Here is a 26,390-nt window from a genome sequence, read left to right as displayed (position 1 = left end):
CTGAGCTGCTACATCAACTCCATTTGTTCAACAAAGTACTAGGCTTTTGATCTCCAAACAATTACCATCCCATCTGTGTCAAGATTCCTTCAACAAACAAATATAAAGAAACACAAGAGGAGAGCAGGACCAAGTTATTATACCTTGCAGTCCTCTAATAACACACAATGTTAGGTGGTCATTGTTTACATTAGAAAATCAAAAATGTAGGAAATCTGAGCTAATACACGTCCTCACATTACCACAAGACATCTTCAAAACTGCCTGACAGACCTGTGAATAAAACCTTTGTCTTAGCATTCACTTGTACTACTAAACCCATACTTCTTCAGTTGTGACCTCCACCCCTGCTCCGTTCAGTTAAAGGTATGTAATGTACTTATCACCTGATCTGGAATTCTTTTAACCTTCTTCCTTGATTCCAGGTATACCCAGCTTGATGCAGACAGTAATGACCTCTGTCCTGAAACTGTCCAGAATGCTGGGAAGCAATGGATTGCCCAACTGCGTGTATTTCAGGCCTAGGTAGTGGTTGGATTTCATGCACCTCAAGGCATTTTAATCTTAAAGAAAAAGAATAAATATTTTGTATAAGCTATATTAACTTAATTATTTCAATATATTAATTTGTTGAAATTTTTATAATCGCATATAGAAGTTACACAATGTTAAAATATATTTATTGTCTCTGTCAGGCATTTTTCACTATCTTCATCTGTGGAACGTTAAGGCCATCTACCCAGGATGAGCAATAAGACAAATCAGTGTAATCAAGATAGAGACAGTTCCTTTCTCCTCTGAAATTGAAATGAAAAGGTACTAAAACACATTTGCGCTTTCTCTCCCATGTGTGTATACAATAAAAATTAAGGCCTTTGCAGAAAGTTTTGAATGTGTTTTTCTGCCTTATTCTTGAGCATACGAAGCTTTTCTGTCTACACCAAAAAGAACATCTTGAGGACTAGGGAACTGAAGTGAGAACTTCTCAATGATCGTTTTAACTGGAAATTGACTTATATGTACTGCACTTTTACTAGGAGCTCTTTCCTAGCCTTGCTTATATTTGAACTAAAGGTGTTTATTCTTTAAAAAAAAAACCTTCCCATTTTCACAAATCCATCCTTAAAAAAGCAAAATAAAGCATATTTACCCATCATAGTTTACTTTCACATGTACTTCTGATCTGAAAAATAACTTATGTTTTTATGAATTCTAAGTATTTTGACTTCACAAATTCCTGAAAACAAGAATAATAAAAAAATCTAACCAGATAAAACTTGCTGGACCAGTTGTATCGAAGCTTCTTTCCCAAAACAAATACTGCCACCACCCTGAAAATTTGCACATTAGAACCACAAACACATTCTTGAATTCCATAACAGGCAACAGAATAGAACAGTCTCAAATCTCACCCTAGTAACTGCCTGAACTGAGCTAGAAAAAACATGGCTACAGTCAGAAAAAAAAAAAAAAAATCTTGTTTCCGTGAAGTTATTGGAACAATCTACACTAATAAGTTTCAGGAATTCAACAGAACAACTATTCACAGCATGAAGAATAAATCACTGAAAACAAACGAACAACTCAGTTTCCTACAGTTTACTAGTTAAAACCGCCTAGGAGGAAACAATATTTTTGCCGTGTTCCACCCAGCTGCAAGGAGATAAAACAAAACCAACAAAAGAAAGTGACCTATATTTTTCAAGAGACAGAAGTCCTTCTGCTCCTATAAAATACTGTTTGAATATTTTCTGAAAGAGTAGGCCCCATCCAGGAAGACAAAAGAATTCTCTGCACGTAAAGACGTGCAGTAAAGGCAACTGTATGCACCTTGAAGAAAAGGGTTTAAGGCTTTTGTAAAATTATGTTAAGTAGTTTTCAGCCTAAGGTTTCGTACATGTCTGTTAGGTCCAATTACCTCTAAAACCTTCTAAACTGTTCCAAAGGCAAGTAATCAAGTTTTGATAAAACATGTAGAAGTTTTGTATTAAAGTCTAAGGATCAAGGAAGATTTCTTTTTATACTATAGTGTTATGATAACATAAACCCCCACAGAGTCATCCTTTTGTTTGTCTTTTGTTGTTGTTGTTGTTTGTTGAATTATTATTTATTTAGAAAAGGAACACGTTCTGGTTAATAATATTCCATGGAGACCATAACTTTCTGCTATCCCATGAAATGCATAGGATGTCGTTATTAAAAAAGTAGCCAAGGTCTTTAACAAGACAGCATCCTATTATTACTTACCTGCTTTGAGATTTCTCCATTTTGCTACAGTTCCAAGTCTGCAGTGAATAAATGCACTTGCTGCACTGGAATGTTGTTTATTAGCTTTGGACAGAAAAAAAAAAAATAGTTCTTGTTATTTGTGATGAATCCATCAGATGGATTTATGTCAAATGCACTCTGTGAAGGACAGGAATTCATTTCACCCAACCTGCATACAAATAGCATTGTGCATTTCTAGGTGTTTAATACAAAAAGCATCCATCCGCACAGCCTTGCTGACCTGAATGATAGCGTGCTGACACAGTCTGTTGGTGACAGGCACAATTGTTGGGATCCTAAACCACCAACTGTGCCTAGCTAAAGCTGTGCTGGAAAAGGTGGTAGAAAACGGAGATGACTGCAAGTTATGTTTCCCAGTTTAGAACTAAATCAATTGTCTAGGGGTAGAAAATTGGTACCTGCCCAAACTGATTTCTTGCTTTGTTTTTAAACTACTGGCCCTTGCCTACTGCCTTCAAAAAGATAAAAATTAAGAAAATGGCAAATTCCTGCCAGCTCCAGCAAAACCTTCTGCACACACAGCGCCTTACACCTGGCCAAAGGCCTCAGAGAAAAGGACCGTGAGACCAACTGAATTTATAACCACCCATCTACTTGCAAACATGAGATCCGCAATGTAAATTTCTACAAGCGAGGCTGGAGTTCTGACAGGAAAAAAAAAAAAAACACCTCACTGCAGCCGACCTGAGCTCTAATGGACGAACCCCCTCAGAGGCAGCGAGCCAGACCCTAACGGCTCGATGCAGCTTGTGGCGGCACGCTGGAGAAGCAGGGGACCACACCAACCTCCCTCAGTGCCCTGCGAGCCGGGCTCTCCCCTCACCACCGCCCTTTCCCCCTCAGGGCCGGGCTCCCCCCTCACGAGGGGCCGCCTCAGAGCCCCGGGCGCGAGCCCGCCGAGTGGTGGCGGGGCGGGGCCTCAGGGCTAAGCCCCGCTCCCCGCCACCGACAGGGGCCGGAGCGGCGCCCTCGGCAGCGCCCCCCAGCGGCGGAGGAGCGGTGCCCGCCCCGGACCCGCCGCCGCCGCCGGGCGGGCACCGCGGGCAGCAGCCGGTGCCTGGCACACGCCTCCCCGCCCGTGGAGGCAGCTCGGTGACAGCCCGCCGCTACGAGAGTCCTGGAAGAGCAAAACCGAGGAACGTTTGTTTATTTCACTCCGCTTTGTAGCGCCCATGTTCGACCGGAGATCACAGGGAAGAATAAATAAATAAATAAATAGATAAATAAATAAATAAATAAATAAATAAATAAATAAATAAATAAATAAATAAATAAATAAATTATCCACCGCCGCTTTTATCCACCGCAGCCCCGCTTTTATTCACCCGGCTCCGCGGGTCTGCGCCCCTCCTCTCGGCGGCCGGGGGCTGGCACCGGGGCTGACAGGGACCCTGACAGGGACCCGGGGCCGTGACTGACGGGAACCCGGGGCTGACGGAGCCCGGAGCCGCGTCTGCCTGACCGGCCCCGTCCCCGCTTCCCGCCCTCCCCTCACGCCGCAGCCCGGCCGCTGCCCGCCCCCCCCTCCCCGGGGCTGCCCTCCCTCAGCGCCTGCAGGCCCTCGGCGCTCCCCGCGGGCTCCCTCACGCACCGCAGCGGCCAAGCGGCGGCTGCCCGGCGGGGCTGGCGGCGAGGCACCGCACCGAGCGGCTCGGCGGCGCGGCCCCGCTCCTTTCGGCGCTTTTTTTTCCAGTCAGGCGCCGCGCGGGGGAGCCCCGCTGCCAGCCCGCGGCTCCGCGCCTGCGCGTCGGGCGTTAAATGGGTGCGGGGCGGGCGGCGGAAGGCCCCGGTTACGGCGGCTGAGGGGAGCCAGAGGCGGGCGAGGAGCTGAGAGGGCGCGCGAGGGGCCGGGGCCGCGTGAGGGGAGCGGAGGCGGGCGGGAGGACGGCGCCGGCCCGGGGCGCCTGAGGCGGCGGTGGAAGAGGAGGAGGAGGAGAAGGAAGGAGGAAGGGGGGTGGGGAGCGAGCACGGCGCCGCCGGGCTGCGTGAGGGGGGGAGCGGAGCCGGTGGCCGGGAGCAGGAAACGCCGCGGGCGGCGCTGAGGCCTGGAGCGGAGGGGAGCTGCCGGCGGGAGGCCCGGCGCGGTGAGGAGCGGGGGGACGGCCCCGGGACGCGGCAGGTGAGGATCCGCTGAGTCACCTGCCCCCGCCGCGCCGCTGTCCCGGGACAGGGCCTGGGCCGCGCTGCCTGCACCGGGGGGCCGCCGTTTGGCTGTCCCGGGTGCCGCTGTGCTGCTTCCCCGGGATCTTCGCGGTGGTAACGCCGTGGGGCAGGGCTGGGCTGGGCTCCGGGAGTACGGTGAATGTTGTAGGGGGTGCAGCTACAGGTTGGGGGTGGTGGTGTGTTTATTCGGTGCGTTTAAGTGCTTAGGATCTTCCTGAACGGGGAGAAAAGTGTGTCTGCTGGAAGCGGTGTCTCAGCCTGATGGTTTGTTTGTTTGTTTTAATTAGGTCCATGGTCAAAGGCTTGGAAGTAGCCATGGATAAAAAAGGAGGCACAACGGAAGCTGAAAATGGTGATGCTTTCCTGGAGTTGAATAGAACTGCGACAAAATACCCGCATCGTTACACAAAAGTAAGCTGTTTCTCTTTTTTTTTTTAAGAGATGTATATAGAGCTGTTGGCCTCAGAAATAAAGGGGGGGCAGAGGTTTCTGTGAGGTGGGAGCGGTAGGGTGAATTCTGAGAAGCCTTTGCACGGATTAGGATTTGCCAGATGATATAAAACGAGCAACCTGTTAAATGTGGGGTAGCTGTACAACCCACAACCCTGTCCTTGATATGCTTTTGCTTCCCACCACCTTATTTTAATAGCCAGGCACCTCAGAGCATTTGCTTGGGAGGTTATGATAGCAGCTGAAGTATGTTGTCCTACGAGCTTTCCTGAGCACTTGCATTTCATAGTCTTAGTTGGACTTTCAGCAATGTTCATTTAAGAAGCTGACCAAAATGTTTCCTTAAAGTAGATGCTACTTCCTTGGAACATACAGCACACCAGATCTTATCAACAGCTTTAGCATGTGTCTGAGTTGCTTTTCATAGTCTTAAAGTTGTTCATACTTGAGTGTTGGAAGCCTAAACACCTATGAATCCAACCAGTCCTTAATGTTAAAAACTTTAACACAGGTGCTGTAGTTCACCTGTGGTAATTATTGTTTTTCCCCTCATGCATATACCTAAGTGAGTAACTTGCAAATAAAGATCCTTTCAGCCCTGAGGAAGTTTGATATACTGTGGCATTTAAGATTCAAATTTTGTTTGCTGAAGCATGGTTTTAGAAAACTTTTTAATGATGATGGACTTTCCTGTTGCTGCAAGCTGTGGGAACAGGTGGTTATTGCTTTGTGTAGAAATCTATTGAGACACTTTACAACAAATGGCTTGAAGTGTGGAACAGAATGAAACAGTGTGCTGTTGCTGATTGTGTTATCTTGCTTGAGGAATTCTGAACTGTTAGTGTCCTAGTAGGTTGGGTTTTTTTAAGAAGAAAATTATCATTGTGACTGCTCTGCTGAGATAGCAGAGCTAGCTTGTTTTGACTAGGCATCAACAATAAGCCAAGTACTTTAGAACAGGCAAAACTTACGTGGGAACAGCATGCCTCTCCAATTCTCTCCCTCTTAAAAAAGGTGTGCATCTTAGCCTTCTAAGATGCCATGTGTAGTATGGTTCTGAACTTTTAGTTAACCCTGAAATGGAGGAGAGGTGGTGTCTTAATACTTTCACTGTTGGACAAATCAATATCTGTCTTCACAGATTTTGCTCAGCTCCTTTCAAGAGGAGTGCAGGTTCAAATTCTGACTGCTTTTTGGTCTGTGTTCAGTTAGTGCTGGTGGTAAGTGTACAAAGGAAGTGATGCAGTTGTGGATTCAGTAACTGAACTGTAGTTCTGATCAGGATAAAAGCTGGAGAATTAGTGTCAGAAAGCTCTAATAAAGGTCTCCTTTAGTTATTGGTTTCCAAGGAGTTGCAAATGAATAAACACTAGAAAACAATCTATTAAAGTATCTGAGTCATATTAAGACTCTTTCTTAAGCATAACAACTTAAATACACCTGATCATGTAATCAACATCATAAGCCACTTTCACATGATCCAGTTCCATACCATTTAAGGGTGGGAGGAACACTGCTTCAGGACATGTACTGCTGGTTTGGAGTGGGGACTGAGTTCTTTTAACAATTTATATTAACCTACTACTGGTAGGACAACAATCAGTTCACACCAAATCCTTGTAAATTGCTTGAATAGAACTGTTTAACAGGTAAAACCCCCTTTCTTCCACCTCATTAAAAGTAGTACTTTGAGAATTTTTATTTTTTTTGAAGCAGAACAGAAGAAACAAAATAAACCATGCTGTGGCAGCAACATTCATTTACTCTTATGAGAAAATGTTATGTATTCCAGGCTGTTTCTTCTAGCTTTTTGGAAGCTGTTGCTCCACGGGTGCACAGCTCATAAATGAAAGCCAAGAAACAATTCAAACACTCCTCACTTCAATAGAAAAGTTGCAATAAATTCTGATTGGAAGTCTTTGGACTCCCTCTCGTGGCCAACAAAATAGTAAATTTCCAAGTCTGGTAATGGACCATGCTGTTAATACTTATGTGATAGCGTTACAAGGTTGATTTTCCTTGTATATCAAGGTTTATTTTGGGAGGCTGTGAGCAGGAAGGCCAGTCTTTTTATTTAAACATTTGCTGTCCTGGCTGTCTGATCTTTCTAAGAAAAATAGTTTTATTTTTTTTGCTGAAGACCTGGCTGATGCTGAAGGCAGGGAGGAAATTTGTGTGCATGTTAAGGTGTTGTTCAGCTACCAAGCTTCACCTGGAATCTTTCAAGTATCAAGTGCACGTAGCTAGTGAACTGATTTTAGTTGTGGAGGTAGTTGTGTGAAAGCTTTTGTTCAAATACTGTAATCTCAGGAGAATAGTAGAGAGATTCCCTTCTTCTGTTTGGCTGATATGTTATCTGCTGTTAGGATCTCTTTATCCTTCCTGCTTTCCACCAATTTCTGCACAGCTCTGAATCAGTTCAGTACGGCCAGGAGTGAGGCAGATTGAAGAAAGGTAATGTAAGGGAGATGAGTAAATTTAATTAGAAATGTGCATCTTTACTACAACCAAGCTTATAAGTCAAAGAATTGGTAATAACACTGTTATAATGCTTTTTTAAATGTGGCAAACTCTAGTTAAATAGTAAATTGCTAGCCTACATTAAATAATTAGGAATGTGCAGTAGTAAACTAGACTAGATTTGGAAGCTGGCAGAAAGAAAACCAAAATAACAATTCAGCACCAATTTGGTGTTGGGTAGAGTGGCTATATGTGATATTTTGGAATTGGGTGATGGTCAGAAATGGCAAGCTTGGCTGGAATTTCCAGATCTACTTCAGTGACTGCTGTTGTGTAATGTTTTTTTTTTTACTACCTGAATCTTAGATGGAATGAAGATTGCTGTGTTTAGTGCTGTCTTAAGCTGTCTTGAACTTACTAGCTCCAATATCAATTAAGTCTGTCTTGTAAGTTGAACTGTAGAGGGAAATGGGGAAGTAAACATGTATGATGTGAGTAGCCCCTCAATTGTTAATGAGGATTGAACGTCACCTAGTAAGGCTTAGTGCTTCAAATAAGTGAATATTAAGAGTTTGTTCCTTAGATTAAAAGCAGACTTGGTTCTTCATCTAATATGGAGTAGACATGGGATGAAAATGTGAATCACTTGCTAGGCACTGCCACTACAGTGCTGTTCTACTGACTTTTGTTGCTTAAGACTGATTTTTGGTTTTCAGACTTTCTTCAGAAACAGACTTTCAGAGTCCTTCTGGTGCTAAACTGCTTAGAACTAAGTTTAAGATCTGTTTCTGTAAGTCCTATGCTGACTTGTATAAATGCTTTCACAAAAAAATACTTAACTGTTCTAATGTTTCACCAGTAAAATATTCCTTGGACATTTGAATCACTCAGATATTTCTTCTGTGTTGATATGAGTCAGTCACTTGTTCTATAAAATATCAGTGTTATAGCTTAGTCTCATTCCTGATTCTCAAGCAGCCATTACATTGTCTCCAGTTTTGTAGATAGAAGTAATGGGAGGTGGGATCTATAGTTCTGATTAAAGGGTTACTATATTGCCTGAGATGGTTTGCTTAGTGGCAAAATAAACTGTCTAATGTCAACTTTTCACTGTAGTATTTAACAGGAAATAAAAACATGTTGAGAATCTGGGGTTGTCAAACTAGATTGAACAGGCAGTCTGGAACAGATATTTTGGGTCACTTGAATTTTGTCCAGGTGAGCATTGGAGCTAACTTCTTCCTTTTTCTAGGAGGAACTGCTGGATATTAAAGAGCGTCCCTACTCTAAGCAAAGACCTTCTTGTCTATCTGAAAAATATGACAGGTATTTTCTTGATTATACAAAAAACTATAGGCATCTATTCTAAAACAGAAGTTTAAATAGCAAGAAGTTTTAGCTGAGAAGTTACTGATTTCAATGCAAGTATACTAAAGGATTTTCAGAAGTACTGATCTAGTAGGGAAAAAATGAATGCTTCAGGGAGCGTTGTGCTTTGAAAAAATTCTAACAAGATCCAGCAGAAAATAACTTCACACAATACAAGTCTTGCAAGCATGCAAAACCCATGCTTCAGCATGGTTCTAGTGCTGTCCTCAGTTTTATTAAAATGCTACTAAGAATATAGATGGATGCATAGCACTAACAGGCTTGTTTTAACAAGCTGATTTGCTTGATGGATTACTCTTCCATGTTGACTGTTCACCTCATCTAAAAATTAAAATGAGAATGTTCTAGGCTTGTGATTATAAGTAAGTTTGCTAAACAGCAGGATCTATAATATCAGGTTTTATTGTACAAGTAGGAGAACCTTCAGAATGCCTAAGAACAGAGACATTTGATCTACTTGAGTTATTTTTATCAGTGTACCAGGCAAACTTCACTGATACCTAGCGGAACATATGTTGTCCCTTCTACAATCCAATATATACTATGTACTTCCTTATGCTTCCAAAAATGATCCAGAATACCATATATGAGGTCATAAAGTATAATAAGTCAGACTTAGAAGCTGGATATAGGAGATGCATCTCATTTGTACTGATCACTAGTGAGCAAATTCTGGTTTTCAGCAGCAGTAGTAATAAGATGTATTGCTTACGCTACAAGTAGTAGACAATCTTGTAACTTTATTTTTATAGTGATGGCGTCTGGGATCCAGAGAAGTGGCATGCATCTTTATATCCAACTTCAGGAAGAACTTCACCAGTGGAAAGCTTTAAAAAAGATTTGGATTCAGATCGGACTTCTCTTATGCGTAGGATAGTAGGTAAGTGCATTCTTACAGCACAGGACTCCAAATCAAACGTAAGCTCTTGACAAAACTTTTCCTTGGGGGTAACATAAATAAGACAAAACAGTCTCTGAAAATCAATTACATAAAAATTACATAAAATAAGGATCAAGGAAATCTTGGTGGTTCTCAGTATAACCTTGTTCTCAGTATTCTGGTAACCTATCTAAGATAAGAAACATAGCAGCCAGTTGTTTTATCATACTATTCTTGCTATATAATACTAACTACACATAGTTGTGCAATTGCAGGGGGGTTACTTCCCTGTGCTTCAATATTAAGTACTTAGGAGGTCTAGATGGGAACAAGCATGTACTTCATAGGTGACAGAGCAATGTTTCTTCAGTATCCAACTGTAACTTTCATTTTTTCTGTGGTGTCTGGCTTAATTAGCCTCACAGAAGTAAATCATGTGTATTTTTCTTCAAAAACCTCTGGATTGGCAGCAAGATTGTGGAATGGAAGGCTATTCTACTGATAACTAGCTTTTGTTTACCAAATACATGGTCTTTATGTGATCTTTGATTTGTAGATCCAAGAGAGCGAGTGAAAGAAGATGACTTGGATGTAGTCTTAAGTCCACAAAGACGAAGCTTTGGAGGTGGCTGTCATGTAACTGCAGCTGTTAGCTCACGTCGATCAGGCAGCCCATTAGAAAAAGAAAATGATGGTGTCCGTGTTATTGGTGGCCGGAGGATTGGCAGTGGAAGAATTATCTCTTCTCGCAACTTTGATAAAGACCACCGGGGTGGTGATAAAGACATACGTGATTCTAGAGATGCAAGAGACAGAGATCGTGACAGGGACTACAAAGATAAACGCTTCAGGGTTTGTTCTTTCTTTTTCTGATTACCTATTAAATTTGTTTTTGGACACTCTGCACTAAAAGCAGAGGCAGATTAACTACATTACAGTAAAGTGTTCCCCACAAATAGGCTATTTCTTCTTAGAAGCACTGTTATGGTCCAAAGGCTGAGCACTGAGAGCTTCAAAAACTGTTCTCAATCCTTCTGACAGATTAACTGTGGTACATCCAATTCTGTGTATTCTGCAAACCTCATGCTAGATTTATTAGATACTGTGTAGTCTAATAATTCATGGTTCTTGACCTAGCTGTTGTCAGCAAGCACTGTCCTTAGCTTCAGCAGATAGAAGCTTTTCATGATTTAAGCCATTCTTCTTATGAAAACAAATTAAACCTTCAGTTGAATTCCCGCTTCATAACACAAAGTTTAAAATTGAAATGCTTCTGGAGCATGCTGAATGCATACCTTAAAAGAGCATGTAAGGTGGTGTTTGCTTTGGAGGTCAGGGAAGAATGCTTTGAAACTGTATTCAATGGTTAATATTTTTAATATTCTACTTCAGAGGGAATTTGGTGACAGCAAACGTGTCTTTGGGGAGCGGAGACGGAATGACTCTTATACTGAAGAGGAACCTGAGTGGTTCTCTGCTGGTCCTACAAGTCAGTCCGAAACCATTGAGCTCACAGGCTTTGATGATAAAATTTTGGAGGAAGATCACAAAGGGAGAAAACGTACGAGACGACGCACAGCCTCACTAAAAGAAGGTAATGGCAAACTTTACAGAAGCTTTGCTTCTCTGGTAGTATTGTGTATTGCTGGATATAGAGGTGATTCAACTTCTGTCTTAAACTCACATTGCTTTTGATCATCCTGAAGCAAAAGACAAGGCTTGAGTGATCTTTTTGTTGGGAAATAATATTGTATCACTTAAAGGTATTGGCCATCTGAAAGGCAGAGCTGAAAAGCTGGGGGAGAAAAAGGGGTAAAATTGGTATTGAGTCATACCAGGAATTCATAGGCTACTAATAATGTTTTGTCCACTTCTATATTTGGTTGGCTGCTAAACACTAAAGAGATGGTTTCTTAATGCTAGAAATTGCACCGGTGGGCAAAATAAACTGTTTGGATTTAAATTGTACTACATTTTACTTAAGTGAATACACAGTTCCACACTAGGTTTGTTTGTAGTCATGTTACAGCTCTCTTGCAGCACCTGTGTGAGCTTGGTAAACTTTTGTATGTGCTCTGCTCCTGCTGGTGGAGTAGGAGTAATACTGGTCATATCTTGACAGTATTAAGACAGCTCTTGTCAAGTACCAGCTTCCAGGGAGTCTGGTTTCTGGGGTTTCAAGGGAGAAAGTAGGAGCTGCCAAGGATTCATCAAGAAACAGCTGTGGCTATTAACATGCTATATATATGACAGCTGTATCTGCTTGCCTGCTTGGTGTGACATAAGGTCTGATGTCTAATCTATGTATCTTCCTTGGTTGCTCAGGATGGTTAATTACTGGTTCAATTGTAATTCTCACTTCCATGTTTTGGAGTAGGTAGTCTTAGTTACAGACTAGAAGCTCTGTACCTGACCTGAAATCCAGTGGATTGTAGTTACTTTTGTAGTAGACTGCAGCCAGTGTTTTACAGAATTCTTCAATTGGAAGGGACCTTCAAAAATCATCTAGTCCAACTGCCTCACAACTTCAGGGCTAACCAAAAGTGAAGCACATTAATGAGCATTATTGAAACGCCTCAAACACTGACAGGTACAGGGCATCAACCAGCTCTGTAGGAAGCTTGTTTCAATGTTTCACCACTCCTGTGGTGAAGAAGCTCTTCTGTAATGTCCAATCTGAACCTCAGCTTTGTGCTGTTCCATGCATCTTGTCATTGATTACCAGGGCAAAGACATCAGCACATTCTTCTCATCAGGAAGAAACCTCATTGCTCTCTGTCTTCTTTCTCAAGATTAGGTGACCCAACTGGTACAGAACTGCTGAGGAAGTATCCCATAGGTGGCTAAACTACTTTAGTCCTATGCTTGTAATTGCTAGGCAAACATATTGCCTGCTAGGCACTTCTCCTACAGGATATAGGTAAGTTCAATGACTCAGCAATTATTTGATTTTTCTTTTTAAGGGATTGAATGCAATGGTGGAGTGGCAGAAGAAGATGAAGTGCAAACTGTCATTGCCAATGAAACTCCAGCAGATCAAGAAGTTCCTAGGGAAGCTGTCTTACAAGAACCAGCTCCAGGAGAGTTTGACTTCAATGAGTTTTTTAACTTGGATAAAAGTGTTCCTGGCCTGGCTTCAGTGAGTTTTGTTGTTTGTTTTTTTTTTTTTTTAAGTGGATGTACTTGTGAGAAACAGTTCTGACTTCTGCTGTATTCAGTGGTAGCTAAAACTTCTTGCTTTGAAAGTTACTTAAGGCAGTGTGGAAGTCCAAAATCAACTTCCAAAAATTTAGTTCTGAATCATTAGGGTGTTACTTCCAAACAACTTCCAAATGTTATCTCTGAGACTAGCTCCATCTCCAAAGGAAATGTGTGAGGCAAACAAGCTGATTAGTGGTAACCAAAAGAAAGGAGAAATAAAGATCGAAAATAAGCATCTTAGACAGATTTTCTTTCATCAAAATGAAGTGGGTCAATACTATCTTTTTTTGCTGTTAAACAAGTGGTGCTCAACACCATTTATCAGAGAAAGCAGATTGGAAGAGAAAAACTATTACTCCTGTGTATAGCTTAAAGTAAACATGCTGTATGGTAAAATTGCACTTGGGTCCACTTTTAACTGGAGTCTCTTGCAAGGTAGGCCACGTTCTACTTTAAAATCTTAGAATGCACTGCTCTTAAAGCACTTATAGTGACTAGTGAAGAAGCAAGCAGTCACTGTGGTAGTGACTTCTGACAGACCAGCTCAATTGAGTACTGTTGAGTGAACTTGAGTCAGCCTGAAGGGAGGAGGTGCTGGCTGCCATTAAGCTGGTGGTGCAGGGTTCTTTGACTTGAAGAATGCAACCCCTTTAGTCAGAGTGGTTCAGCATGTGAAGTGCAAGCAGGTAGCTCTTAGCTGCTGGCCTTCCACCTCACCCCTTGGGGGATACTCCCAAGCTGGGGAGAAGTGTCTACACTGCATTTATGGCACTGTTCTTTGACTGTGCTGGAACTGAATTCAGTTATGGTTGCAGAAAGCTCAGCTAATTAAGACTCTAGCTTGTGTATACTGATAGAGACCAAGACTGGTCCTTACCTAGTCATTTGACTTTCAGAATTACTAGGCTGTTATAATTCGTTCTATTACTTGTGGCAGATGCTCCTGCTTTTCTCACGCATCCACTTTAAAATGTCATAGTTGTAGCTGTTGGATGCTCTGCTGTTTCAGTTATACCAAAGATTTTTTCAGATTAAAACTATAAAAGATATATGATGGGTTTTGCCAGCGCTAATTACACAAGTGTTACTATATTTGGGAAGGAAAAAGCAGGTCAAAGCTTATAAACTGCAAGAGCACAATCTAGTTGTCTATAGCAATAATATCTTGGTTTCACAGTAAAGCTTCTTAAAGATCTGATCTTGCTTCTGTTATTTTTCCCCAATCTAGATGATAGAAGATGTGCTGGGGGAAGGTTCAGTGTCTGCCAGCAGGTTCAGCAGGTGGTTTTCTAATCCTAGTCGTTCCGGAAGTCGGTCAAGCAGCTTGAGATCTACACCACATGAGGAACTGGAGAGGCTGGCAGGTAAGACTGTAGGACAATGCAAGGTCAGATATTCTTCTTCCATCTTCCTTTCTACTTCTTTAATAATATGACAGAGCTCTAGGATAGTGAATTCTCCCACAGTTCAAGCACTTGATGTTCTTTTGGAAGCTCTTGAGTAAGCAGCTATGAATTACTTTTTTGTAAGTGTTCTTGTCATGCTCATGATGGCTCTCCAGCTGATCTCGGGCAGGGGATGTAAGGCATAACATCTCATTGACATATTGAACTTGGTTACCAGTGTATGTTCATCTTGAGACATTGGGTTGGTAAACTGATGTGGCAGTGCTCCTGGTTTTGCTGTTTCAGGTCTAGAGCAAGCCATTCTCTCCCCTGGCCAGAATTCTGGAAACTACTTTGCTCCCATTCCATTGGAAGACCACTCTGAAAACAAAGTGGACATCTTAGAAATGCTACAGAAAGCCAAAGTGGACTTAAAACCTCTTCTCTCAAGTCTTTCAGCCAACAAGGAAAAGCTTAGAGAGAGCAGTAAGTGCCTCTTCAGATATTGTGGAGTTCTTGTTGTGCAGTATCTCAAACCAAGAGGCTTGGTATTCTGGAAACATCTACTGTTGAGTCCAGAAGTAGGAAGTACTATAAGTTTACTGACACTACAGATCAAATACTCAGCAAGTCTCAGTTAAGTCACTGTCATCACTGATTCTTCTCATCCTACTCACAGGATGACATCAGGACTCCTATCAAACCATTTTACTGGCCAGTTACGATACAAGTCTTGAGCTGGGTTTCCAGCTTTGTCTCTGGCCTTTGTGTACTTTTTTTTCCTATTGGGTACTGGTAATATCAGTTCTGAAACTTTGGTATCTAAACTTTGGTTAACCAAAATCTTGCATTTTAAGTCATTCTTGCAAGCATCTATAATGTATCACATTCATTAAGTATCAGTATCTGAAAAGATGAACAATCACTTCATGGTATCAGTATTTAAATGTGCACTGTAAAATCAAACTTCTCAAGACTTTTGCTAGTACTTGAACAGCAAGAAGATTGCTGATTCAGTGTTCTAATAAATTAATGTAGAGCTAAAACGCAAGAACAGATTTGGCTCTGTAATGTTAACTTGTATAGAATCATGGCATTACAGGGAACTTCTTCTGTTAGAACAGCAAATTGCCAGCAAAAGTGAATTCTAAATTGAGTTCAGGGCTGACTTAAACTTTATTGAAGAGCGCCTCCAAGTTACGGACTTGCATGTTTGAGACTGTAGCATGCATGGATGGTAAATAGCATGTGTTCTCTTTGAAATCTCAAGGTCTAATTCCATGTTAGTTTCTTTTTTGGCAAACAGCATGTATTGCCATGTGAAATGGACTGAACAAAATGTAATGTTATTCCATGATTTGTGTGGACTGACAGGGTATAAAATCATCCAAGAACTGCAAATACACCTAAGCATCCGTTTTGGGAATAGGAATTGTTTTAATACATGGAAAAGCTTTTCTTAATTTGACTTAAATCAAGCTACAAGTCTTTTCTATGTTCTGCTTGGTCTGACTTTCCTACTAAAAACTTCCTAAATTTTGATCCTCACAAAACAAGGATGAAAAAACTACGTGGAAGCTTCTATTCATTCTCTAAAAGTACCTGCTATGCGTTAAATATTTCCATAAAATGCTCAAGTATTATGGAGTTTCTAGGCCAATTCCTCTCCACCAACATTATGCTTCTCATGTTCCATACTGCATGTCTGAATCATTGTTTCTTTTTTTCTCACCATCTTGACCAAATTTCCAATAAGTCTTGTTTCTTTGGGTCAGCAACTGCTACAGCATCCCATAGCATGCTTCTATCTCTTTTCTCTTAAGGTGTCATACCTTGTGCCAAACAAACTGGTCCATAACACTTGTCTAACCTTGATGTCACGCATTGATAGTAATTTGTATGTATGTATACATACATGGGATAAGTACTGCTTATTAATACTTGTACCAATTATGCTGTCATTCTGTAATGGCTCTAACTTCGGAGAAAATGTCTACTTCAAACTTCATGCGCACCCAATATGTGTGCAACTGATTTTTCCAAAGCATCAAGATTTTTCCAGGTATTTATTCTGTGTACCTATGATGGCTTCAGGCAGCTTGACATCACTTACATTGTGGCTCTAAGACCATCTGGTTTCCTGAACTATAAGATCAATTCAGGAAGTTGTACTTAATTAGGTCACTTTCAGATGAATATATTCTGTTAAAAGGAGATGAAATCCTAATACACTGTCAAATGTAGTAATGGTGTATATATCTCACAGGATATATGAAAGGTAAGGAAAACTTAATCGGTTGAAATGTAAATGAATTCTTGTGGTCTTGCATGCCCTGATTTGTGCATGACAACACTTCTAATGTAAGTATGAGGATTCTTGTCTAAACAATGGTAAGACATGGTTTGACACTTGGTATGAATATCAGAAAACAAGGTTTTGGCTGTTACCTTGTTTTCAGACAGCTTGTACTCAGCACCTGTACAAGAACTGAAACTTATTTTTTAAGCAGAGCTGTGGTTTACCAGTATTTCTTCTGTATTTCTCAGCACATTCAGGAGTAGTACTTTCAGTGGAAGAAGTTGAAGCTGGGCTTAAGGGCCTGAAAGTTGATCAGGAAGGAAAAATTGCTACTCCGTTTATGGCAGAGCAAGTGGAGGAACCATTGAACATAGCTGGCTCCAGACAGATCAAAAAAGATGGTGATATGACTGCCTTTAACAAACTAGTCAGTAGCATGAAGGCAAGTGGGACTCTACCTTCACAGCCCAAAGTCAATGTAAGTAACAGATGGCTCTGCTGAACTGTAAATGGATCTGCGCTAAGATACAGGACACAAAGTGAAAACCCCTTACATGATGCTTCTGATAATGTGTTGGGCTTGATTGGATCCAGTGGCATGATTTTAAGTACTAACTTTCATTTAGAATGTTGCTGCTTGGAGGGAGAAGAAAGCAATCACAGAATTGAAGGGGTTGGAAGGGACCTCATAAGATCATTGGGTCCAACCCCCCTGCCAAAGCAGGTTCCTTAGAGCTTAGAAAAGCAATGATAAAACAGAAGTGCTTTGGTCACTTTCCCCAGCCAAAGGAAATAAATTTTCTTCACTTCAGGGTTCATGGGGTTTATTCCATGTTAATATTCCACGTTAAGTTTCTGAAAGCCCCACAACTCTTAATCCTATGCAAGAAGTCTAATAATTGGATTCTTGAGGATTCTTTAAAGTGGACCAGTGTGAATATCTAATTGCTTAATATTTGAAGACTATAAATGCTTGTCCCCCACTGAAAAGATCCTGTATGATGAAAAGACTCCCTGCTGTAGAGGGCTCTTTGATTAGTGTCCAAAATCGCCTACACTTGAACTCATACTGCCTGAGCCTTTTTTTAATAAAAACAAACCTCTGTAGAAGAGGTACTGTCTACACATAATAGACATCAGTCTGTTCTTTATAGGAGTCTTTATGGAAGACTTGCTAGTGCTGGTTGCCTCTACACTGGAATTAAAAGGAGTGTCTGTTAAAGTAGTTTAGTATAGGTATAAATTACACTTACCTGAAGCTCAGATGTCTTGCTTTAGTGGCTTTTGTTTTAAAAGGTACGAACCTCTTTTGTCTGTACAAACAAATACTCTAAACTGGGTTCTAAAATGTTTAAGAAAATTAAACTGAATACTGAGATTGTTAATTGGAAGATTAATATTAAACAGATGATGCTAAGCTTTAGATTGTGAGATTGCAGCATGAAATTCATCTTGCCACTAGCTGCCTAAACAGCTTGACCCAGAAGCTATTAAGAGCTTCTTCTGGCACTTTAAAATACTTTTTTTCTAACATAGAAGTCTAAAGTCTAAAGCATTTTTTCTGTTTAACTATATCCAATTGTTAGCTTCATCCCCCTTTACTGAGAGAGAGTGAAGAATACACATTTCTCGTAAACAAAACTTGAACAATGCATGTTGAACTACTTACGTGCAGTCTAGCACTCAGCTTTGTCTTGACTAGAGAAGATCAGTGAAGACAGCTCAGCCCTTAACTTTGCTGGGATTTCGTTTGGCAGATAAAATGTGACTTGTCTCTTGATTTATATGATACTTGTCATATTTACAGCTTATAATACTTTCATTTCCTTAGCAGAGCCTTGACAGCCACTTAATGTCACCTCCAGAGATGCCAGGCCAGCCTCTGTCAAAAAATATTCTACAGGTATTTCTCATTGATATGCTTTTAAATAGTTTTCCCTAATAAAAAGATAGTTTGAGATATTGAAGGCAGTTACAACATCAGTAGTCAGACTTCTCTCCCTGTTAGAGGAGAGACCTATTCACAAAGCTAAACTGATGGAATTTCAGTCTTGTGGGAAACGGCATCGCAACTACAACCAGAAAACTAAAACCTTGGCTAATGCCTAATTCCAAGGGGAATCCAGAATTTGCCTAGTTGTGTAGGTCAACTTTGTCTGTCTCGAAGTTGCTATTAGTAGCATAGCATGTAGTCTAGTAAAATAACTTTTTTTTTGTAATTGGGTCATATTCTGAACATTTCGATTACGTTTTCTTAGGAGCTTCTTGGCCCACCTATTACCAGACCAGCTTCATCAAATGTCTTAAGTGGCCTGATAAGTGGATTGGAACCTGGAGCCTCTTTACTGGGACAAAGAGCACCTTCTCCTCCTATTCCACCGGTGTTTCCAACTCGAGCTGCTTCAGCAGATTACCTGCGTCACAGAATATCTTCTTCACCCATTGGTGAGACTTGTTACAAAAGCTTTTATATTCTTTTAAAGACTTGAGTTTGCTTTAAATACTGCTTCACAGAACAATAAACTTACTGGTAGTTGTTGGGCAACTAGCTCAGTGTCTGCCTCTTGAGTGTATGTACAATACAACATCTTAATTTTCTCTTACGTTAAACTTATCTCCAAAAAATGTAGAAGTCTCTCAGCTAGACCTCAGTAAATTCTGGTGTGAAGTAACATGTTCTCTTACTGTGTAAGAAACCAATCTTAAGGATGTAGCAGGTCAGTCTGAGTTGGAGTTAATTTTTTGTAGCAGCTAGTATGGTGTTGTGTTCTAGGTTGGTGATCAAACCAGTGCTGATATGCATTATTTTAGCTATTGCTCAACAGTGTTAGGTGTCAGGGCCTTGTCTGTTCTCACTTTGCAACCCCAGTGATTGGATGGGAGATGTGTGTGCCCAAGAGAATGGGTGGGGAGGCAACCATGCAGATGACCAGAAGTAACCAGAGATGCTTTGTGGCATATAAAGTTTTATTCAGCAATAAAAAGGGGGAGAGTGAGTTTAGGAAGGATAGCTGTCTTTTGCTTGGGAACTGGCTGGGTTTTGGTCAACCTGTAGGAGGTAGATGACTGCCTTTCCATTGTTTTTGTTCTTTCTCTTCTCCTTTTACTTACTAAACAGTTTTTATCTTGACTCAAATTTTTTCGCTTTTCTTCTCTGCCCTGTGGGGGACTTGGAAGGTGGGAAGAGTGCACAAGTAGATGGTGTTTAGCTACCTGCTGGGGTTAATCATCAAGAAGAGACAACTTGGCTACTTGTATCACAAAAGGCTGCTACTACCCTCTGAGCTCTCTCTAGGCTCTATGTAGACATAGCTCTCTTCCCTGTTAAGTGTTAGGCTGGGGATCTTCGCAAGGAGTCATTAATGTAAAAATGGTTAACTTGCAGATATATCAATACTAGGTGTGTGAGGGACAAGGAGGGAGAATCTGTTAGTCCTCTTGAATGTAACAATGTTTTTTCATTAGGTTTTGGACAAGGTTCTCAGCAATTGCTTGGTGATCCATTTCCAGGTGTAAGGAAGCCCATGAGCCCAGTTGCTGCCCAGGTTAGATTTAAATGCTTCTTGCTTAATGTGTATTCATCTGTTTTTCTTGTATTTCGAAGTCTCAAACAATCTTGTTTCTGCAATATGCAGATAATTACCTGTTACATTCGTTTGTTCTAGTGAACCCCAAGCATATGGGTGCAGTCTAACTTAATACTATCTCAAAACCTCATTGCCATTAGACCTATCGTAGAGTACCTTAAGACCTTTTGAAACATCTATCCTCTGCCAGTAAAACAGGGCTGTTAGTGGGAAGATGTTTTGTGAAGGCATAATGGTAAACCTTTAAAAGCTTTTTTCAATACATCTCCCTTTCAGATGAGTCCCTTGGAAATACAGCAAGCTGCTTTAGAGGGACTAGCATTACCACATGACTTAGCCATACAGGCCGCAAACTTCTATCAGCATGGCTTTGGTAAACCACAGATGGACAAAAGCAGAGATGGCTACAGAAACAGGTGAGTATCTGCAACATGTAAGGGGCACCTTGTCCACTGATCGAGTATTACCTTTCTCAAGATACTCATACTAGTGACTCATTTAAGCTTGTATTAGTTCTAGGCAATCCCGCCTTTCATTCTGTGCCAAGAGTAGAACTACCTCTAAACTTTCTGTCTTCTCTTTAACAGGCAGCAGCGCGTGACTAAATCACCGGCACCAGGACATAGAGGGAATGCGTCTTCTCCAGCCCCTACAGCATCCATTACCAGCATGGTCAGTACCTAGTGTGTAATGATTGTAGGAAAAACTGTAAAGGTGTCTGCAGTAACTAATTGTAGCAACCATGATCAGTAGGATATAAGGAGAAGCTGAATATTCTTATTATCTTAGTGGCCATGCGATACATGAATGGCACTCGATATTTAACTGTGTCTTCACTTTGGAAAATAATTTCTTCTGACTAGTCAGTTATCTAGAACTGTAGAAGCCTTACTAATGTTACCTTGATCCAGTCCTCTGAAACCAGAGGAAGGAAACTGGGAAAATTAGGCTCCCATATTTTGGTACCAAAGCTTTCAAAAGACAAGCCGAAAGCTGGAGTGTGTACAGTGGAGAACACTGGTCTTCAGTACAGGTTTGAAACAACTCAACTAAATGTAGGCTGAAATATTACCCAGGAGCTTCAGGATTGCTTTAAAAAAAGCCTCAAAAACAAAATGTTTTCAGTGGTATGTAGTGGCATGTTGCTTTGATCTAAGTTTCCCAATTATTTGGTCAAGTGCTTACAACTTATGGCCAACATATACAAACTAAATATTTGCATCTGATTGCCTAACAAATGAGCAGCTTCCATTAAAATTAGGTAGCGTTGGTGGGGAAACAACACAAATCGGGTGGTAGTCTTCTATAGATCTGTCATCACTGAATTCATATGAATAAGGCATTAGACTCTGGCAAAAATTAGATGAAGAGAATTGCTTAAATGATAGAATAAAGCTATGAAATAAGGTGAACTTATGGATGCATGAAGTAGCCAATTCAAAAGAGCTTTAAATGGAAAAGATGCTAGAATTGGTGTCCCATAACTAAAAGTGGGGCTTCAGTAATCAGCACTGAATAAAACATGGCTTCTGAACTCTTTCTGCAGTTGTCTCCTTCCTTTACACCTACCTCAGTGATTCGCAAGATGTATGAGAGCAAGGAGAAGAGCAAAGAGGAGCCAGTTTCTGGGAAACTGAAAGTCAGTGATGGCAAAGATGAAAATCAGAGGCCAAATGAAGGTATTGTAATGGCTTTAAAATAACATGCATGAGATTTGGAATAGAATTCAAGAGCTTCAACACATGCCTGCACTAATTTAAGATGCTTTTGATTTGTGGAGTAGAAACGGGCCTATAACAAGGGTTAGAGCTATGAAGGAGATGTGCTCCACAGGGCAATCTTCTAGCAGTGTTGGGTTTAGATCCATTTTTCATTTTTCCTCACTTATGAGCAATAGTAACACTAAGACCTGGGCCAGAACTGTTTTTTTTTTTGCAACTGGTCTTGAAGAACAAGCATATTAACAATAATACTTCCATCTCTCTCTATACCAGTAATTGAATACAAGCAACTCATAGCCCTCTTGAGACATCTTAACTGAACAATCAAAGCTGAGACCAATTAACCTCCTCTAAATGTAGCAGATTAAGGAAGCATTTTGTCACCCTAACTGATGTAAGTGGCTATAAAAAGGAAATGCTCAATACCAATTGCCTGACCCAGTGGGACTAAGGTTCCCAATTGCCATGACATTGTACTTTAGTACTACCAGCAACAGAGAAGAAGCTTGCAGTTCTTATCATAACTTTTTTCTTTTAGCATTCTAGCTATTACTGCTACCTCAACTTGAAGCAGATAGTTCTAAGATATTTTAGGCTTAAGTGATCTAGATAGTCTGGAAGTAGATTCTTGAGGTGCTTCAGTGTATGAAATATTACTAAGCAAATGTCAGACATAGAAGGCTGCTGCTAACCCCCAGACACTTCTACACTGAAAAAACACTTAGGGCTGGATGCCTGGCACAACTCCACCCCCAGGTTATAGCCTCATTTGGGGAGGATCCCTTGTGCCTCCTGTCTGCTTTGAGACTGACTCATCCATGCTGCTGGTTCAAAAATCTCGAAGTGTGAGGGAAATAGGAAATAAAGGTGGAGTTGTTGTTAACTCTTTCATAACTTAAGCTTACAATCAAAGGGTTTCTGTGTGATGTTTCTTTCTCTATTGTTTTGACACAATTTGGCCAAAATGTTCCAGGAGACAGAAGTTTCCTGTTGAAAATGGAAATGTGTATAAGTTTAGCTAGTCCTGGAGTCTAGCAAACAAATGCAGGTATTAGCTTTAGTTTTCATTAGATACAATCTCTAGCTGTGGACTATAATAGTTGTATTCAATTCTAGCTACGGATAACCTACTGTCTAGTTCTGTGGAGAATGCAGATCAAGAAACTTTGCCCACCTTAGGTACCAAACTACCTGCACTGCAACGCTCTGCATGTTCCACACCTCTTACTCAAGCAAATCGTTGCACCAAAGAGCAAGACTACAGGCCTAAATCAACTGGCAGAAAGACTCCTACAATGGCCTCCCCAGTACCAGGAGGCCCTTTCCTCCGTCCTGTTCATCAAGTACCCCTTGTTCCCCATGTTCCAATTGTGCGACCTGCTCATCAACTGCATCCAGGATTGGTCCAGAGAATGCTGGCGCAGGGGGTTCATCCACAACATCTGCCCATACTGCAAGCAGGTAATTCATTTTTTTTTTTAGTATACATGTATATTCCTGACTGGGCTCAAGTTCTGTTAGGAACAGCACAAACAAACGTGGCCAGTAATAAATATCTATTACATCAGAACTCTTAAACAAATAATAAATTCTAGCCCATCTAAATATGTAAATGTTCTGCTTTAAGGTCCTAACGCCTCTTAAGTAAGAAGTTTCCTCACTGTTGTACAATAGGTATGCTTCCTCCTGGAGTGGACCTGTCTCACTTGCAGGGAATATCTCCTCCAATCCTTGGCCAACCTTTTTATCCATTACCAACAGCCAGCCATCACATCTTAAATCCACGCTCTGGGACACCTTTGCAGCTAGCGATGATGCAACAGCAGCTACAAAGATCAGGTAAGCTAAAACAAAACAGGAGTAACTTTTTTAAAATGCTAAAAAGCCTGTTGCAGTTAGTATACTTGTTGGCCTGTCTCAGTATGCTGGACTAATAGGAGGCTACTTTGATACCTACACAAGAATAGTGATAATGAATATCTAAATTGCCAGAGTAGTTTTGGCCACTGCAGGTTCTCATGCCAGAAGGAAGTCCAAGTGAAGCATTCAGTTTCAAGATGTGTTGCTATTGACGGATCTGCGTTTTGCAGCACGTGTGCAGCCTTTCCTTCCTTGCTGGGTGAGAAAGATCACCCACCTACCTCAAGTAAGATGTTCTTTGATACTGGTTTTCCAGTTAACCTACATGATACTGTGCCCAGAACCGGCAGTGTCAGGCAGTTTATGGGAGTACTGATGAGAATAAAGACTTCGGGTCTGGATTTCCCAGGTCTAATAGAATTAGTAAAAGTCCTAGTTTATGTGCTGATTGCTAATATGCATTAGCAGATAGCTGCTCTAGGGCAAGTCTTGGCATTGGGTGAACTCATTACTCCACCTCAAATAGCTTTACGTTCCACAGGCACTGGAACACAGGGATCACCTGCTGGTGTGCAAACAACCCCTCAGAACGTGCCATCTCGGACTGGATTATCTCATGGGCACACACAGCTTGACCATCGCCCCAGCCAGAGAAGTGGCTCTCCTATTGGCCTTGCAAAATGGTTTGGTTCGGATGTCTTGCAGCAGCCTCTCCCTTCTATGCCATCCAAAGTCATCAGTGTAGATGAACTGGAATATCGGCAGTGAAGTGACCACTGGGTGGGACACTTGTGATTCTTTAGACTGGATAAAAATGTCCATAGTCAGGACTTCACCTCTTTGTTTTTTGGGGCTTTTATTTTTAGCACTCTGTGCAAAATTTCTTTTTGAGAGACTAAAGCACATGGCACCTGTCCTGGTCTCATGTCTGCATCAAGACTAAAGGATCCATTATGGCTTGAATAGTGAAGCCTGAAGAAATTTAGATGCAAGACAAAGCCAGTTTAATTCTGGAAGTGTCTATTTTTTGTTTTTGTAAGATATGTGAATGAAGTGCTGATATTCTCTAGTGTAGAGGTAGCAGCTATGGATTCCTCCTGCAGAAAACTAAATGTATAGACCCTTGTGTACAGACTTATGTATAAACAATCTTTTGTATATATACACATAGAATAGCTTTTTTGAATCTATACAGCTGTACATAAGAGTAGCTGATAACAGTTGAGCTTTAGTTGTGCCTATGGTTTGGATCTTTCTCCATTGTACATGTGGGACTTTCTTTAAGATTAAAGTTGCATATCCTAAGTGTGAGTGAACAGGATAAAGTTGCTTTGCCTTTTCTTGCTGCTCATCTCCTCTAGGTCTCCCTCAAACACATCCTTTTGTCATGTACTGTGCACTCAGTGTAGCTAGTGTCCAAGTAAAAAGCCCACATCTTGCTGTCTGCGTAACAAAGGTCGGATTCCTTGCGTGTATGACTCTTGCCATCACATGAGAGAACTGTTTAGTCTTCAAATGGCCTTGAGGAAGGGACCTGGTACAGTACTGATAAAGCCAGCTCTTCATGTCTGCCATAAGCAAAGAGACTGTAGGTGCCTACAGGGCATAGGTCTTTCAAGAGGGCTGGTGTTGGTCATTGTTTAGCTGCAGTATTTTCCTTGTTTTAATCCTTCAGACAAGTTACTAAAGGTCATCAAAATGGAGCCTTTGAATCCTCACCCTTCAACTCCTGTCATAGCTGTGGTATGTTCTATACTGCCTTCCCTTCCATGTGTAGAGAGGGGAGGTCCAAGAACTGTCCCAAGTCTAGTGTGCATCTACTGATGCAAATACTGTGAAACTTGCCTTTTGGAGTCTTGTTCTGCGGCTTGAAAGGGGGAGGAGGGGGTAGTTTTGTGATCTTACTGTGTATATTTGGTTTTAAAAATACTATGTTCCTTTTAAGCCTGTTCCACTTTCCTGAGCAGTTAAATGTTCTCTTCCATCCTTCTACTGCATGGTTCCTCACTTCACTTTCTCACTTGTGTTAAGTCTAGTACTGCTTTCATGTCTTCTATTGAACTTAGGCCATTGTGCTCTTTTTAAAAAGTTGAAAGCAAAACCAGAATTGTCACAGACTTGCTCTTTCTTAAGTCTCACTGAATGCAAAACCAGCAGCAGGAAAAAAAAAAATCACTTGACTGTATTATAACAATTGCCAGCATGCTGTGGTGGGTTTGGTTCAGTCTAGCAGAGACCATGTTGTACAGAAATAGCAAGCTGCAGCCTCTAATGTGGAATCTGTTGGGGGTCACCTGTACTTCCTAGTAGTTTTTCATAAAACAATCTCTGTAAAACATGCAATCACCAGCTTGTCCTTGTAAGATTGTTTTCATACTTTTTTAACTTGACACTTTCCCAGTAACATTCTGTAAATAAAGTTGATTCTACCAGCTGTCTGTATCAAACCTCTTGAAACTACATTTCTATTGACAAATGTTGAGCATTGTTCTTGTATGTAAGCTAGAACCTTAGCTGGATGTTTATGAGAAAGCTTCAGCTTCACTAGTTTGGTCTACAGGCATGTGGATGTGTACTTTACCTCACTAAAGCCATGTATTATCAGCTGGAGAGCTGCACAGTACTCTGCTCTGTAACAGTAGGTGAAAGGCTGATCTTGAACAGCCAGGGTGAAGTGTAAGGAATGAAACTCTCACATACCAGAAC

The 26,390-nt window shown here is 41.2% G+C and overlaps 2 protein-coding genes across 15 annotated transcripts in view; one reads left to right on the top strand and one right to left on the bottom strand.

The window, feature by feature from the left end:
• SFI1 (SFI1 centrin binding protein) overlaps positions 1–4,019 on the bottom strand; it is a 35,496-nt gene extending 31,477 nt beyond the window's left edge. Inside the window, exons 1-3 of one of the 10 annotated variants that reach the window (XM_068701301.1) lie at positions 3,881–4,019; positions 2,248–2,331; positions 387–563 (exon numbers count right to left, since the gene is read on the bottom strand). In XM_068701301.1, the coding sequence (XP_068557402.1) occupies positions 387–563; positions 2,248–2,267 (197 nt within the window). In that variant the 5' untranslated portion in view covers positions 2,268–2,331; positions 3,881–4,019. Of the gene's footprint in view, positions 1–386; positions 564–2,247; positions 2,332–2,963; positions 3,530–3,560; positions 3,799–3,880 lie in introns of those variants that run through there. The other 9 variants (XM_068701303.1, XM_068701302.1, XM_068701305.1 and 6 more) reach the window with 9 other exon arrangements.
• Positions 4,020–4,241: 222 nt separating this feature from the next.
• On the top strand, positions 4,242–26,118 carry EIF4ENIF1 (eukaryotic translation initiation factor 4E nuclear import factor 1). 5 transcript variants are annotated; one of them, XM_068701318.1, is made up of 19 exons: positions 4,242–4,408; positions 4,740–4,863; positions 8,615–8,688; positions 9,504–9,631; positions 10,188–10,483; positions 11,024–11,225; positions 12,595–12,770; positions 14,061–14,196; positions 14,524–14,703; positions 16,765–16,994; positions 18,351–18,419; positions 18,775–18,961; positions 19,982–20,061; positions 20,380–20,519; positions 20,691–20,775; positions 21,650–21,782; positions 22,941–23,285; positions 23,499–23,663; positions 24,226–26,118. In XM_068701318.1, exons 2-19 carry the CDS (start codon positions 4,744–4,746, stop codon positions 24,450–24,452), a joined length of 2,973 nt encoding a protein of 990 aa, XP_068557419.1. In that variant the 5' UTR covers positions 4,242–4,408; positions 4,740–4,743; the 3' UTR covers positions 24,453–26,118. The 5 variants fall into 5 exon arrangements, with proteins under 5 accessions (XP_068557419.1, XP_068557421.1, XP_068557418.1 ...); XM_068701320.1 differs by having other exon boundaries at positions 18,348–18,419; positions 23,004–23,285; XM_068701317.1 differs by having other exon boundaries at positions 18,348–18,419.
• Positions 26,119–26,390: the final 272 nt, after the last annotated feature.

This window comes from Anas acuta, chromosome 17 (genome assembly GCF_963932015.1).
Source record: "Anas acuta chromosome 17, bAnaAcu1.1, whole genome shotgun sequence".
Classification (NCBI taxonomy): Eukaryota; Metazoa; Chordata; class Aves; order Anseriformes; family Anatidae; genus Anas; species Anas acuta.
Note: the sequence above shows the minus strand (reverse complement) of the source record. Positions and strands in the feature narration are given on the sequence as shown.